The 16663-nt window shown below is 49.5% G+C and overlaps 1 protein-coding gene across 1 annotated transcript in view; it reads right to left on the bottom strand.

The window, feature by feature from the left end:
• gli2a (GLI family zinc finger 2a) overlaps window positions 1-16205 on the bottom strand; it is a 79018-nt gene extending 62813 nt beyond the window's left edge. Inside the window, 2 exon segments of the mRNA XM_036132587.1 lie at window positions 1747-1886; window positions 15835-16205. Of these exon segments, the coding sequence (XP_035988480.1) occupies window positions 1747-1861 (115 nt within the window). The 5' untranslated portion in view covers window positions 1862-1886; window positions 15835-16205.
• Window positions 16206-16663: the final 458 nt, after the last annotated feature.

Raw genomic sequence — 16663 nt, 5'->3', positions numbered from 1 at the left:
GGTCTGTGACATCACACGGTTGGAATGTGAGATAATCTGAAGTAGTTTAAGGAGAGGAGAACGTTTGCCAGGTTCTGAACGCAGAACATCCTGAGCCAGGAGTGGGATTCCCGGTGATTTGCAGCGCTGGGCCTGTGGAAACACGCTGAGACGCAGCGAGGCCGAATAGGGGCGATCATTTTCAACCGTTAACAAGCAAACATGGCGGCTTCCTGCCAGAACCTAACGCCGACTTTACTGAGGAGCCAGAGCCGCTGCCATCATCTTCCCACTCAGAGACCGACTGAGCGGCAGGACCAGGCATGTCCCAGTGAAACACCAGCTAACTCAGCTCCTTTCACAGCAGACAAGATACTTAAAGCCAGATTAGCATCTCCTCAGGATGTCCCTGCATTAAGGGATGCCAAAGCAGCCGCAGATCCAGCTGGGAAATAGGAAGACTTTGGTCTGTTGTGCCTACAGGTCCAGTGGAGCGTTATTTACCTGTAGGCTAAAATAAATCCTCCTGGCACCAAAGCACCTGATGTTTGTCTCATGGCTTGGTGGACAGGTCTGTGAAACTGTTCCCTGTCCTCTTGATCTTTGAAGTGCAGCTCCTTTTTAATGTCTATGCTATGAAGTAGCACCCACATGGAGAGATTTATCCTGGTTAGGACTTAAGGTGAGTGTGAGGGGCCGACACCTGTCCAGGGTGGACTCCACCTGCAGAACAACCTTCTGGCTCCAGGCTGGAGCAGCTGTGATCACCAACGTCCAGCCTGAATGGTCTGGAGTTCGTCTCCCTTCCATCAGGGCTAGGTTTATTTCCCATCAGGCTAAACTGCTCGCCTGGGCAGGAAGACTGACTGAACAGGTGAAAACGGCACATGAAGATAACGTGATGTCCCACTTTGATGGAGCTGCAGTGAGCTGCAGTGAGCTGTGTGATGGCAGGCCACCAGCTCCTTTATTAACGCGTCCTGCAGCGGACCCTCACTCGGTGCCAACCGCTCTTTCCTGAGGGGCTTCATTCAGCCGCTGCCCTCCTGCAGGCGTTAGTAATTTATAACGCTGGGACCTCGGAGGCCCAAACAAGATCCTCCAGCCTTGTTAAGAAGAGTTTTCTTCACTCTAATGAAACACGAGCTCTCATGGTTCTCAGAGAGGATCTCTGCTGCCTGATGGCCGTCAGACAAGGTTCTACAAATCAAGCCGGGCCGCCTGCATGGCACTGCGTGGTCATAACAGCATCAATAATTCATGTCATGGCCACCTCAACATCTTCCTCTGTTGTTTGAAGAACTGGTGGCTCCTTTTGTGGAGGTGCCAGCATCTGGACCGGCCCAGTTTCTTCTCAAACATGCCTAAACAATTAATGCCCCTCTGGTGGCAGGCCACCAAGTCCATCATTAGGCAGAAATAAAGCCACACTGTCATACGCCGTCTTGTTAGCATTTCAAAGACGCCCCCCCCACCCCTGCCCCCACCCCCGCCTGCACCACCCAGCCACTGCTATGCCAAGCAGTTTTTAGTAATTCATGAAATTTACACTCGGGAGGTGAGAACAAGGTCTTTCGCCCTCATTAGAACATTTTTTCCATCACAGATTCCCTGACATGTCGGCCCGTCTCCCAGCCGGACTGCTTTCATCAGCCACCCAGCTTCTTATTATCCTACAGTTCATGCTTCACTTCCTCACGCCGCACATCTCCCAACACGGCAGCTGAAGGCGGAACATGGTGCCGGTTGAGGGAGGAATGTGTGTACCTCTGGTCAGGCTGGTGGGTGACGGCTTTTTGGGGAGCTCTGAGAAGCTGCTCCCATCCAGACCAGAACCTTTGCACTCCTTCTTGTTGGTGGCTGTCGGAGCTGAAGTTTCCATGCTGCCTTTCAATTCCTGCCACAACCTGGAGAGAAACAGGAGGCGATGCTTTTATTCAAACACATCTATAACATTAAGAAGTGGAATGAAAGTCAAGTCAGCAACAATCCCATGAAATACCAGCAAAGACATCAATTAAACCAAAAAAAACAAAACCCAAAATGATTGCAGTTTCCCCCCCAGTCACAACCTTCCAGCTTGTAGGTGACTTTTCCTGAGGATTATTATCAAACACATTCACGATAAATCTTGTTGTTCTGACCAGTTTCAGAGGATAAACTTTCTAGTGTCTCTGATGGCCAGAAAACGTAATGCTGAGCAGAAGCAGCAAAGCCTGATGGCTTCTGGCTGCTGACTGGCCTCTAAAATGGCATCCATGCTGCAACACTCTTCAGTGTGGAAGTTTGACTTGAAGTCAGCCGTTTCCAGCACCTGGACTGATTTCATTGCCTCATGTCGCATCCACATGTCTACAGGCAAAGAAACGGCTTGTCTGAAAATTATAACCAATTTACTCCTGGATATAGCTTGAGTTTGCAGACTAAAAAGAGCATTAAAAGCACAACAAAGAATAGTGAGATATTGATTTTTTTTATTTATTGTGACAAGACAGAAGTTGTAATCTTTGGACCAGAGTCCTCAAAAAATAAACTTCTTAATCAATCACTTAATCTGGATGGCATTAACTTGGCCTCTGGTAATAAAGTTAAAAATCTTGGTGTTATTTTTGACCAAGACATGTCATTTAAATCCCATATTAAACAGGTTTCCAGAGTTTCCTTTTTTCACCTCAGGAATATCGCCAAAATTAGAAACATTCTGTCCAGGAGTGATGCTGAAAAACTAGTCCATGCATTTGTTACTTCAAGGCTGGACTATTGTAATTCTTTACTATCAGGAAGTCCACAAAATGCAGTTCAAAGCCTTCAGCTGATCCAAAATGCTGCAGCAAGAGTTCTGATGAAAATCAACCAGAGGGATCATATTTCTCCTGTTTTAGCTTCCCTTCATTGGCTTCCTGTTAAATCAAGAATAGAATTTAAAATTCTTCTCCTAACGTATAAAGCCCTTAATAATCAAGCTTCATCATATATCAGAGCTCTGATTACCCCGTATGTTCCTAACAGAGCACTTCGCTCTCAGACTGCAGGTCTGCTGGTGGTTCCTAGAGTCTCTAAAAGTAGAATGGGAGGCAGATCCTTTAGCTATCAGGCTCCTCTCCTGTGGAACCAACTCCCAGTTTTGGTCCGTGAGGCAGACACCCCGTCTACTTTTAAGACTAATCTTAAACACAGAGCTCTTTACTGTTAAAAAGGGTAAAATGGTTTCAAAGAAACAAAACAGGTATAATTTCAGTCATTTTGTTTTCTATTAAAACCTCCTGGTAATATTAGACAAAATAAACGAATTGTAAACATTCCTCTAAACCTAATGGGCTTTAACAGTATGGCGTAACAAAGGTATTGCTACAGCGATATTCCCCGTATGTATTTAAAAGGGTTTAAGTTGTGCAGTCTGACCGTGAGCAGACATGTTCCTGTAGAGAACGTGGAACGTTAGCAGCACCCAGTCAGGGCTGCAGCTTCAGCCACAAACACGCCATCAACACCTGCTGGGGCGAGACCCTGATGCCCCCCCCACATGGTTGTCTGATGAAAACTGACTGTCTGCAGCAGGAAGATGGCTGACTGAGAATAGAACAGAGTTCTGGGAGATGTTTCAGAACCTGACTGAGGCAGAGCGTTCTGCTGGACCCGCCTGCTGGGTTCCTTAGTCTTCATGATGCTGGTTGTTCTCTGATGTTCTCTACAGAACCTCTAAGTCTAGAAACAGAACCGCTGCAGTTAATTCACTCAGCTGGACGTTTCAGGTCTTTATTTCTGAATAAAGAGCTACTTCTGTTTTAGTGAAAAAGTGGTTTGCTGACTCTGAAGGCTCATAAATGTGTTTTCAGCTGTGAGGAGCGCCTTGGAGCTCCACTACAAGCAGAGACGATAAAGTCCTGAGGTAATCATTCAGTAATCAGGTTCTGTTAACCCAAACGTGTGGGTTTCCTGTTGATTTCCAACATGTCCCCCTCTATTGTGGGCCGTGGTTACCAGCAACCATGGGATCAGCTGTCAGGGAGCCAGCGTAAGCCGATTAGAGGTGGCCCACTAACAGGTTCAGGCTGCATCTGCTTCTTTTTTCCTGCTGCCAGCAGCGACCAGCAGCGAGCCAACGAGTCGTCTCGTCATCACCTCAGTGCTAACCCTCTCATCGTACAGAGAACCCGGCGGCTCAGACGAGGCGAACACCAGCAGCGGGCCGTCTGAGGAACATCTGGCACAGCATGCCAGCTATTTGCTGCGTTCCACTTGGCTCTCTAACTATGAGCCAGGATTCTGATAGAGTTTGGGTCCCAGCACCTGTGAGAGTCCTCGCCCAGGAGGAACGACACACTTCTTAATCTGGGAAAGCAGCTAAACCTTTATTTCACTGCATTTCTTTCTAACATGGCCTCAATTTCACCTTTCCATAATTCTGCGTCCCTGCAGACCCGACCCGTTGGCCCTGAAGACGGGGAAGTCCGGCTCTGACGGGCAGGTACAGGTGTCAGCAGCCGAGCAGACAGATGGACGGGCCGAAGGTGAACAAACAACAAGGACTTCTTTCTGTTCTGGCGGTTGGCTGGGCGACCCGCTGCGGCCCGGCGGGATCAGGGTCTCCTGGTGCCGCCGGGCCGCCACAGACCGCAGAGGATTAGTCCCGTTTCAAGGAGAAACTCCCAACAAGTCCACAAAGACAGGCCAGGTGAGTTCTCACCTGCTGGTGACCTAAATATCTCCAGTCACCCTGCAGCACTTCTCTGAGCCTCCAAGTCTGTTTCATCTGTTAGACTCAGATATTTAAGTTGTTTAAACCCTGACAAACATTTTTAAACCCTTCCCTCCTACACTTTTATTGGACCGTGCTTTGTTTCTCTGCTCCACTGAAGCTCTTCCTTTATCTAAAGGTCTCCAGTCAGAAAGGAGAGCAGCTTTCCTGATTCCTGCTCAGCAGAAATTCTGAATATTAACTCAAAGGAGGAAAACTTTCCCACATTCTGCTCAACGTTACAATCACATCACTAGAAAATATGCTAACAGAGCGCTAACGCCACTGGCTAGCTTAGCTTGCTGTGCTCTCATTGGTCCAACAGAAGCCAAGCATGCAGAGAAACTTCACTTTATGTAATTAAACATAAAAATACACTGAACTGTCAAGGTTATGTGAATAAAAATTCAGTTTTTTCCTTCTGAGGGTACAGGAGAAGGCAGGATTTTTAATCAAGCCCTGGTTTTGATCCTGGAGCATTTTAGTCCTCCAGGCTGACGTAGCGTCTCCAATTTAAAGGAGCCGGGGGTCAGATGATTTTAGCTCCTATCAGTTTAATGACCCTTTTTATTTTCAGGAAAACAATCATGTGGAGCAGGAGGAGTCAGAAGGATTAGTAACTGGGTCAGCAATTCTCTTCCATCTTTTCAGAGGAAGCCTCTTCTTCCTGACCTCCTCTTCCTCTCCTCAGCTTCATTTACTTTCTGCCCCTTTTGTCTCTGACTTGCAGGACTTCTGTTATGAGACCCGGTGTGTGTTTTTCTTAGCGCCTCGTTCAGTTTCAAGTGCTGCTCTCCTCCACTGCCGCTCAACAGCTCCCCTTTCACCAACACTGAAAGGAATGCAAACACACATGAAAGGAGGCCCTCTGGTTTTGAAGATTTCCAGGCTTTGCTCGTCGGACTTTCTTCCTCCCATCGTTCAGTATGCTGGTAGGCTGCTTTTCCTGCCAGCACACATTCAGGTGGTGCGTGCACGCGGAGAGGCAACCGACTGCTGCTGCACACTCTGCTCACTGGGCAGCCTGGGGAGGGAAGCCTGAGGCCTGCTGCCCCCATGCCACCTGCACACTGGGGTTTCTGACAGGCACATTCATGCAGACGGTCCAGGCAGATCTTTCTGTTAACGCTGCATGCTTCAGCTGATACGGGAGCTCCTGTAATCTTTAGACAATTAGTAAAACAGGAAGATTTTGATGTGTTGCTGCATGCAAAGATGCAGCATTACATTACATTCCTAAAGGATTGTTCTGGAGTCTGGCTTCTTTCATATTACAATTTATGTTTTTATCGTTTCTTTTGATACAACATAAAAAATGCAACAAAGCAGTTTATTGTTTTTGCATTCCTGTAACAGTCAAGGAGAAAAGATGCATTTACTAATCTCATTACAAACTAAACTACACAATATGTCAAGTCAATCTTCATCACAATATCACAATCAGGAAAGATTGCTTGGCAGCAATATCTGGTTTGCAATGCATCAGAACCAGGAATATTCATATGAGCTTCGATTTAATGATTATTATTATTTTAATTTCCCTTTATCTAACTAGGAAGTCCCGTCGAGGTTAAAATCAGTTTTATGAATAACAGCTGGCCAAGGTGGCGGCCGTACAAATGTCTCATTTTTAATAAGAATTGATAAAACTGTCACACAATGGAAATGGAATAAAACATTAGAATTAAAATTAAAACTGTGTAAAATCTCAACGGAGACGTTCCACCTTTACGGCATTCTTTAACATGTTCTTAAAAGGCATCACAGATGTGAATGTTTGTAATGTAAGATGTTCCCAGATGGAAATAGCGGTTTATTTTCTTAGCTTTTTGTCACGTTTCGTGTCATAATCTGGGATTGTTTTGTGTTTTCGGACTCATTGACTTATTTTTCCCCATTTCTTGCTCCACGTTCCTCTCAGCTCACGCTCCATAATCAGCGTCACCTGCTGCTGCTAATTAGGCCGAGTCTTTCCACCTGTGACTCCACCTACTATACCTGCCTCACACAGCCACTGCCTGGCACAACGTCTCTATCCGCTGTTACCTGTGTTTCCTGCAGGTGAACAGCCCAGCGCCTGCTTTGCTCCCGCTGCAGCTCTGGTCTACCTCATCATCTGGTCAGTCCATCTCTGCCTGCTTCACCTGCCCAACGCCTCCCATCTACCATTCAGCAGCCGTTACAACTCATACCTCTCTTCTTCTGTCAATAAACCTTTTCACATTACACGTCATTGTGTCTGCTTGCATGTTGGGTTCTCTGCGTACGAGCTCAACGTTTCGTCTTCCTGCTCAAAGCAGAAGTAGACTGTCAGGGTAAACTCTTGAGAGCTGGAGCAGAAATGGTTTGGTGGTCCGATGCCACGAGGAAACAGAACCTCTGGGAGACGACAAGGCAATGCTGAGCGGGAAGCATTCCCTACGGGTGGATGGCCGGGTGTGGCTCTGGATCTCAGGAAGTGGAGGAGAAGTGAGACGGTCACACAGGGACAGACCCAGGTCAGTCACACGGTTCCTCTCACCACAACTTTCCTCTGGTTACAGAAACTTTACCATCTGATTCCTATTACCTCTCAAACTGTGGCAGTCATGTTTTCCAGCCTTTTACAGACTCAAACTGAACCAGGGAGTTGATGATCCTGAGAAATGAGAGGCTAAAAGCGAGTGTTCTTCCCCCTGAACCTTTCCTGCTACCAAATATAATATATGCTGTAATAATATACTAGAATATCCTGGGCTTGATCTCTTTGTCTCCCTCCAACCAACATGAACCAGATGTGGAGATCCTTTAACCCTTCGTTACTCCATCCTGACACTGAAGGGTCCTGTTCTTTGGTCTGAAGGTTTAGCTCTAATAATATCAAAGCCAGAATAATCAACTGGCTGCAAAGACAAAGGAAATTAAAACCATTTTCTATTCTAATGGGGTTGGACTTATTTGAATTTGTCATGAACGTACAGAAACACTTTCCCATCACGAGGACTGCAAACTTTCTTCTGACTGATTATGAAACAAGAAAGCCGAGCTTTTATTGCCAAGTTGGTTCCACTTTGTTCTCAATGTTCCCAGCATAAATATAAATAAAGAGAAATGGAAATACTTGTGTAAATATGTGAGACCTGGTTGGATCGGTGCCAATCAGCCGGTAAAATTGTAAATGGTAAATGGCTTGTACTTGAACAGCGCTTTAGCTAGTCTGACGACCCCAAAGAGCTTCACAGTCAGCTGCCCTGACGGTGGTGAGCTACGCTAGCAGCCACAGCTAGCAGCCACAGCTAGCAGCCACAGCTAGCAGTCACAGCTAGCAGCCACAGCTAGCAGTCACAGCTAGCAGCCACAGCTAGCAGTCACAGCTAGCAGTCACAGCTAGCAGCCACAGCTAGCAGCCACAGCTAGCAGTCACAGCTAGCAGTCACAGCTGCCCTGACGGTGGTGAGCTACGCTAGCAGCCACAGCTAGCAGTCACAGCTAGCAGTCACAGCTAGCAGTCACAGCTGCCCTGACGGTGGTGAGCTACGCTAGCAGCCACAGCTAGCAGCCACAGCTAGCAGCCACAGCTAGCAGCCACAGCTAGCAGTCACAGCTAGCAGCCACAGCTAGCAGTCACAGCTAGCAGTCACAGCTAGCAGCCACAGCTAGCAGTCACAGCTAGCAGTCACAGCTAGCAGTCACAGCTGCCCTGACGGTGGTGAGCTACGCTAGCAGCCACAGCTAGCAGTCACAGCTAGCAGTCACAGCTAGCAGCCACAGCTAGCAGCCACAGCTAGCAGCCACAGCTAGCAGTCACAGCTAGCAGTCACAGCTGCCCTGACGGTGGTGAGCTACGCTAGCAGCCACAGCTAGCAGCCACAGCTAGCAGTCACAGCTAGCAGTCACAGCTAGCAGCCACAGCTAGCAGCCACAGCTAGCAGTCACAGCTAGCAGCCACAACTAGCAGTCACAGCTAGCAGTCACAGCTAGCAGTCACAGCTAGCAGCCACAGCTAGCAGTCACAGCTAGAAGCCACAGCTAGCAGCCACAGCTAGCAGCCACAGCTGCTCTGGGGCGGACTGACAGGGGCTGCCGGACGTCGGCCCCACCGGGCCCTCTGGCCAACGGCAGCAGGTAATGCAGGTGAAGTGTCTTGTTGGAATGTTCTCAGGAGGTCTACCATCACCCCACTCTCTGACTGCATTAGTGGAGCAGCTGATCTGCATGCAGACTCGTCCCTGCCATGGATGGGACTAATGACAGCGGTGTCATCTCCAAGCTTTAGGAGTTTCACAGACGGGTCCACTGCAGAGCGGGGAGAGAACACAGCCCTGAGGGGTGCCAGTGTTTAGGGTCTAAGGTGGGAGAAGATGCTCCCCAGCCTCACCTGCTGCTGCTGGTCAAACAGGAAGATGTTGATCCACTGACAGGTGGAAACCATTCCAATTTATTTATGTCCTCATTTATTATCCACACACAAATTGTGCATTTGTGAGGGTGTGTGTTTGGTAGTATGCCCAGCTGTTGCCGGTGCCAAACTGCAGCTTCCTCTGAAAACATTTGGCCTGAGTCATTCATCCCGAAAACGTGTTGTTTGCACTCACTGCAGACGGCTTCAGCTGTCACCGACCTCAACAGCTACTTAAACACACCTGCCATCATGCTTCTGCATTCCTGTCTTCATCCACACAGTTTAACACCAGCAAGAAAAGGGTTGGCCAGATCAAAGATGTCCACCGCTCTCAGCTTCCTGCTGTGCGACTTCCACTGTGGTGAGCTAAGAGCTGCAGCAGCACTGGGTCTGAGAGCGGACGGAGCGTCTAAGGTTGTGCAACGCTGACCGTCAGCCCAGCTGTTGTTGCTCCCTCTTCAGATCTGAGTCCTGAGGTTAGCAGGAGGTCAGTGCATGTGTTGGTGGAGTGGTGTCTGCAGCAGCTGACACAGCCCTTTACCAGGTGAGGTTTAATGGTTATTACTGTTTTCACAGACCAAACTGTCGTAGCATCCACTGATCTGTTCACAGATCGACAATTATGATAAAGTTCTTTTAACATTCACTCAGTTAGGTTACAGTGGTGGTAAACCAGCAGGAACCAGACTGTAAAAAGACTGGTTTCATGTAAGCATGCACACTTTCACTTCTACTGAAGGGCAGAAAGTATCTTCTGACCAGATTCCAAAGAAATAACCTATAAAGTGTCGGTTTCTGTTGCCTTTTTTCACTCCTTCATTCTTTATCTTGCTCTAAGAAAATCCTTAAAACTCCATATTTACCAAATAACCAATAAACTCCATTGCAGTCATTGAGTGAACAATTGCAACACTTGAGATGACATGTTGTGAAGTGATGCTAGAGAAATAAAATAAATCAGAATAAAGGGCCGGTCAGAATAGAAAGGCGTCATGTTACCACATCTATCAGATATCAGAATATTGTGATCAGATTAAGATGGAGTGAGATTGAGATGGGTGGTTTATGCCGATTGATAATCCGATCAGCATGCATGGAATCGCTGTCAGGATCAGGTTTTTCTAAAAGTGGCTAGCTGACGCTGTGCGCCTCACGTCAAAGTGACGTAGCTCCGCTTTGAGCGACTACACGCTGAACCTTTCTAGTAGAAACATTAACAGAGCTCAGAATTATTCTGTATTCAGCAACGACTCAACCGTAACTAGAACCTGGAGCAGCCGGGAGACAAACTCGTACACAACTGCTTAGTTTGCTACTTGCTGTTGTTCAGCAAAGACGGAAGTTCTTCTTCTGTGGTTTTTAGGGACATTTGATAACGGCATAACAAAGTGGTTTTATTCTGAATAAACCCAGGTGCATAGAAAGGCGCAGCATGATCGGATTAATTGGTTGTGTGCCCATTTAAATTTTGTAATACAAACACATTTCAGTTTGATCATGAATGTTTGTGCTTGTAAAGATGTCTAATGTTGGTTTATTAGAGCCAAACTTCCACCAAATCAGACCCCGTGTGAAGGTTTCTGCGCTCCTTCCAAGCATCAGAATCTGTGTGCTCAGTGCCTTCTGCTGCCTTCATGGTGTTTGTTGCTAAACTATGACCACCTGTGGACAAGGCTGAGCTCAACCTCAGAGCGAAGACGGACCAGAACCAGCGCCGTTTCTGTCCTAACCCAACGAGCTGATTCTAGAAGGACAAAGTGGCTCCGGCCCTGCGTTCAGGACGGAGGGAGGGAGAGAAAGGAGGAGATGATGGCATGCTGAAAGGGAGGAGGGGAGCGTTTCAAGGCGCGCTGTTAAAGACAACCACATGTTTCTTTATCCCTGCTCAACTCTCCATGCTCTGCGTCTCTTGTCTCGCTTCAATCAAAGAGGAGACTGTGGCCTGGCAGCGACTCAGCTCCGTTTCAACGCTAATATCTCCCATCGTAAGGACACATCAGAAAAAGCAGCCCTGCCCACGAGGGCCTCATCTAATTCATATCTGGCCAACACTCCGCAGCAGCTAGAGGAGCAGACAGAGCCACGCTGCAGACAGAGCCACGCTGCAGACAGAGCCACGCTGCCTCCTTCCTCTGCAGCTTCTGCAGCAGATGAAGCAAAGATGCAGCAAAGATGAAGCAAAGATGAAGCAAAGATGAAGCAAAGATGAAGCAAAGATGAAGCGTTCTGTTTCTCCAGCTGCAGGAAGCCTTTCCCTCATGAACTCTCAGATCTTTATGTCTCTGCTATCAAGGTCCAGAAAACCTTTACAGAGTTTGTCTAAGCCAGGGATGTGCAGCTGTTTGGATCACGCCCATCCCCCTCCCCCACACGTTGCTGTGCACTGCTGCTAAGCTGGCTGAAACCAGGCTGCTATTCTTCTCTGTCATTTGATTGCAAACATAATTTACCTGTCATGAGAACAGATAAAGTAGAAGAGCGCCCCCTATAACTCTTTTCTAAAGATGGCAGAGCCTAGAGGCCTAGCAGAAGCTAGTCTGACTGCAGGCGACTACTGCAGCAGACAGCCTGACTAACACAACCATTAACCTGGGTTACTCTGTAAGGAGAAGAAAAATAGCAACATAAATATTATCATCATGTCTTCATCACACCCCTGGTTAGAAAGGCATTATGCAAACCTGACAGCATTCATTTAGTATCTGTCACCATTATCTTTCTAATCATTCATCTATGAGATTTTCATTTGATAAATCCTGAACAGCTCAGAAATAACCAGTTTATTAACGGCTGAATCTGGAGTTTCTTCTTGAAACAAACATTTTAGCATCAAATGTCTGTTTTTAAAGTTTAATGATATGATGTCTGACTACTAAACACATAATAATGTGTCTCCTAAAGATGAAATGAGCACTAAAAGGTGAAGAAGTCAACCTGGCGACTCTTCTCATTGTCCTGAGAGTTTATCTGGAGATAATGAAACCCCCCCCCCCCTGACGGACCAGCTGAGCCGCTGTGACCCGGGGACGGCCTCCCCACATAACCTCCGTCCTTCCAGGACCATTGTTCATGTGTCAGCAGGACAATGATGAGGTTCTGCGGCTCCAGGTTCCTTTGGGGCGTTCTGCTGAGCCAGCAGCTCAGAGAGGATCAGTGATTGCTGTGAACATGATGACTGGATGAGGGAGATGTCTGAACCTCCCTCTCTGCAGGGAAAGCGTTCCTGGTGAAACCAGAGGATGCTGGACGCCGTTTTCCTGAGGGGTTCTGCCTGAGTGATTGATGAGGTCAATCAGGCTGTAATGAGCGTCTCGCCTGTGTTTCTGTCTTTAAAGGACTTGTTAAACAGACATCAGTCTATCCTGCATACTCCAGCAATACGTTTTAGAGCAAAAAGGAAAAGAAACAAGAAAGAAGGAACGTGTTAGAAACTGTTACCTGGAAAGAGTCACATTTCATCATGTTTCATCCAATCAGCTTAGAGAACAGGGACGCTAAGGGTTTTAGCCAAGCGGTCCTCCAGAGGAGCAGGAAGACCCAGCCTACACCAGGACTGATGGATCGTGTGAACTGGATCCAAACTGTGTCCCCATGTCCATCCCTGGTTATTCTTCTGATGGAAAACCGTTTTCACCTCATGATGCTCTTTAACTTCTCAAGAACTCCCTGAAGTGAAAAGCGAAGGCAACGTGATCCAGTGAAGGTCTCTACAGAACAACAGCAGCGTGCTCAGACACTTTCTCCTCAGGCTTCAGTGCCGCTCCCTGCAGAACATCTCAGCGGCCCATGACCGCCGTCCACAACACACTCGTCTCTGGCTGGAAGCTGCCGTTCTCTTGTCTTCAGCACAAAGAACCTTCAGATCCATGTTGATCTGCTCCAGCCTGCAGGTCGGCCCTTTGTGTTGGTCCGTCCACAGACATGGGCTCCCTGGAGATGGGCTCAGGGTCCTGGAAAGGCCGGGACCAAAAAGGTTCTGCTGGGTTCAGAACCGGCTGACAGCAGCTTCCAGGCGTTCCTGACGGATCGTTCAGGTTTCCTGCAGATGAACGTCTGACGTGATGCTCTTTGCTTCCCTCACTGCCGCCTCAGGCTGCGTCCATCGCCCCTAAAGCCCACCGTGTAATTATCATGTAACGATGCATCTCACTGCTGGTACCGGTTCTTATTGGTACCGGTTCTTATTGGTACCGGTTCTTATTGGTACCGGTCCAACATGTAGTGCAGACCTGAAGGAACAAGTTCTACACCCCTCCAGTTATTTGCCACCTTCAGCAGCCATGCTACAGCTCTAAGCGGTGCCATCGTGACCAAAACAGCTAAATCATCCCAAAGGTTCATGTTTAAACATTTTAGATTGGTTCCGGTTCTGGTTCTGGTTCCCTTTCTCTGGACCTGAGCTAATGAGGTCTAAGCAGAACCCGGTTCCGGTTCTCTGGACCTGAGCTAATGAGGTCTAAGCAGAACCCGGTTCCGGTTCCCTTTCTCTGGACCTGAGCTAATGAGGTCTAAGCAGAACCCGGTTCTGGTTCCGGTTCTGGTTCCCTGGTTCTCTGGACCTGAGCTAACCCAGCAGGGAGACTGGCTGAGGCGGAGGAGGTGGAGGGAGAGGGGGTGTTGGCGCTCCTCCCCCTCCTCAGTCACTCTCTCCTCTGGGTTCCTGTACGCTAGACTTCATCGGTATGTGACCCCCCCCCCCCCCCCCCCCCCCAGGTTCTCCACTATCTGCTTCGCTGCACCCTCTGCAGACAGCAGGAAAGGCATGGATCAATAAGGCGGGGGGGCCATGTGATGAAAGCGGCGCGGCCCCTGTGGGGGGGGGGGGGGGGTTGGGGGGCTGAGCCTCAAAGGGCTGAATAGGCTCCTCCATTCTTCAGCGCTTTCACTCTGAACTGCTGGAACTCTTCATTGGTCACAAAGGGACAAATGCACTAAAACTTTGTCCCTTGCTCCTTCTCATGCTAATCAGTCCGGCCTCGTCTCCATGTGGAGCTGAAACTTTTCACGCCCTCCACTCCCACAGCTTCCCACAAACATCCAGGAAGCTTCCCCCCCACACATCACACACCTGTCCCCAGGTAACTAGGCCACTGCTGCTGGGGCTCAGAAGTCCTCCTGGAGATCATCAGCAGCTCATGTTGGACTGGAGGACAGCAAAGACAGCTGAAGCTGCTGGAGCTGCTGGAGCTGAAGCTGCTGACACCAAAGCTACTGAAGCTACTGAAGCTGCTGAAGGTCCACAGAGGCATGAAGTGTTGACGGCTCAGGCTGCAGAGCAAGCAAGACTGCTGAAGCTGCTGCAGCTGCTAAAGCTGCTTTAGCTGAAACTGCTGAAGCTGAAGCTTCAGAAGCTGAAGCTGCTAAAACTTCAGCTTCTGCAGCCGCTGAAGCTGAAGCTGAAGCTGAAGCTGCTGACACCAAAGCTACTGAAGCTACTGAAGCTGCTGAAGGTCCACAGAGGCATGAAGTGTTGACGGCTCAGGCTGCAGAGCAAGCAGTACCTTCAGTCTGTCCACTACACACATCCCCCAGAAAGTCCCACAGTGTCCCCCCCAGAAAGTCCCACAGTGTCCCCCCCAGAAAGTCCCACAGTGTCCCCCCCAGAATTTCCCACAGTGTCCCCCCCAGAATTTCCCACAGTGTGTCCCCCAGAAAGTCCCACAGTGTCCCCCCCAGAAAGTCCCACAGTGTGTCCCCCAAATGTCCCACAGTGTGTCCCCCAGAAAGTCCCACAGCGTGTCCCCCAGAATTGCCCACAGCGTCCCCCCAAGTGTCCCACAGCGTCCCCCCAAATGTCCCACAGTGTGTCTCCCAGAATGTCCCACAGCGTGTCCCCCAGAATGTCCCACAGCGTCCCCCCCAAATTTCCCACGGCGTGTCTCCCAGAATGTCCCACAGCGTGTCTCCCAGAATTTCCCACAGCGTCCCCCCAAATGTCCCACAGCGTGTCTCCCAGAATGTCCCACAGCGTGTCCCCCAGAATGTCCCACGGTGTGTCCCCCCTAGAATGTCCCACAGCGTGTCCCCCAGAATTTCCCACAGCGTCCCCCCAAATGTCCCACAGCGTGTCTTCCAGAATGTCCCACAGCGTGTCCCTCAGAATGTCCCACAGTGTGTCCCCCAAGTGTCCCACAGCGTGTCCCCCAGAATGTCCCACAGCGTGTCCCTCAGAATGTCCCACAGTGTGTCCCCCAAGTGTCCCACAGCGTGTCCCCCAGAATTTCCCACAGCGTGTCCCTCAGAATGTCCCACAGCGTCCCCCCCAAGTGTCCCACAGCGTGTCTCCCAGAATGTCCCACAGCGTGTCTCCCAGAATGTCCCACAGCGTGTCCCCCAGATTTTCCCACAGTGTGTCCCCCAAGTGTCCCACAGCGTGTCCCCCAGAATTTTCCCACAGTGTGTCCCCCAAGTGTCCCACAGCGTCCCCCCCAAATGTCCCCCAGCGTGTCCCCCAGAATGTCCCCCAGCGTGTCCCCCAGAATGTGCCGAGCCATGCTGCTGCATCCCTCCGCTTCGGCGGAGTCCCGGAGGGGTTCTGGTGCCAAAGCAGCTTCTATTCATGCTTGGCTGAAACATTTGTGATGAGAAATGAAACTAATGTGGAGGAAAAAGTTCAGCTTGGAGGCGCCTAGAAATCTGAGCGCATCACGGATCAAGTTCCAGGAGGAACATTTTTGGGATTCTTGTGTCAGAGAAGTTCAAAGAGCAAAGCTTCATCCAGAAGAACTTTTCTTACCTTTGCTGCGTCTCGTCTCTTCCAGCTTCTCGCTTCACTTTCTGCCTTTTTCTCCTTCTTGTTCGGAGCAAAGCCAGAAAACTTTGGCGCCGTCAGTCAGAGAGCTGGAGCCTCCATTTGGGTTCAGGCAGCGGGACAGCCCAGCCCTGCCCGTCCCGGAGCACAGACGGACTCTCCGAACTTTCCCCCCTCGCAGGGATCCATGGTGGCAGGAGGCGCGCAGCTCCAGATCCGGTTCCGCTCACCAAACTGGCATGACGCTCCTGAAGTCTGCCGTCTGGACCTCTCTGTCTCCGCGGCTCTGTTTTAGAGACATGCGCTTCTGTTGAGCTCTCCGGGTTACTGATCTGTTTTCAATCCGGCCCTCCTCCTCCTCCTCCTCTTCCTCCTCCTCCTCCTCCTCCTCCTCCTCCTCCTCCTCCCCTTCCCTCCGTCTCTCCCCCAGATCTCCTCCCCTCGCTCCCCGGTGACTTGGGCCATTTGCTGCACCAGATGGGCCGGCCTAACTCCGTCCAGCAGTTAAAACTTCGCGGAAGTTTCGGTGACTGGCCTGAATTCTGCTTCTGTCTTTGCGGCTAATTGGAGGCAGTTCTGCGCCAGATTCGACCCTGCGGGAGGAGTTGTTGCGTTTTCATGGTGCTGATGGAGAACTAAAGCTGGGCTGAGAAGGACAGACTGCTCAGTAAAACCATGTAGAACAGACCAAAGACCTTCATCCAGCTCATCTGGGTCCTTGGTTCGGTTTCACCAACAGAAGCAGTCAGATGCTGTTAAGTCCTCCTGTAGTCAGAACAATTCATCCAACCAACGAGTGGAAAATAAAACAACA

This window comes from Fundulus heteroclitus, unplaced genomic scaffold (assembly GCF_011125445.2).
Source record: "Fundulus heteroclitus isolate FHET01 unplaced genomic scaffold, MU-UCD_Fhet_4.1 scaffold_53, whole genome shotgun sequence".
NCBI classification, from domain to species: Eukaryota; Metazoa; Chordata; class Actinopteri; order Cyprinodontiformes; family Fundulidae; genus Fundulus; species Fundulus heteroclitus.
The sequence above is the reverse complement of the archived record's forward strand: the minus strand, read 5'-3'. Positions and strand labels throughout refer to the sequence as shown.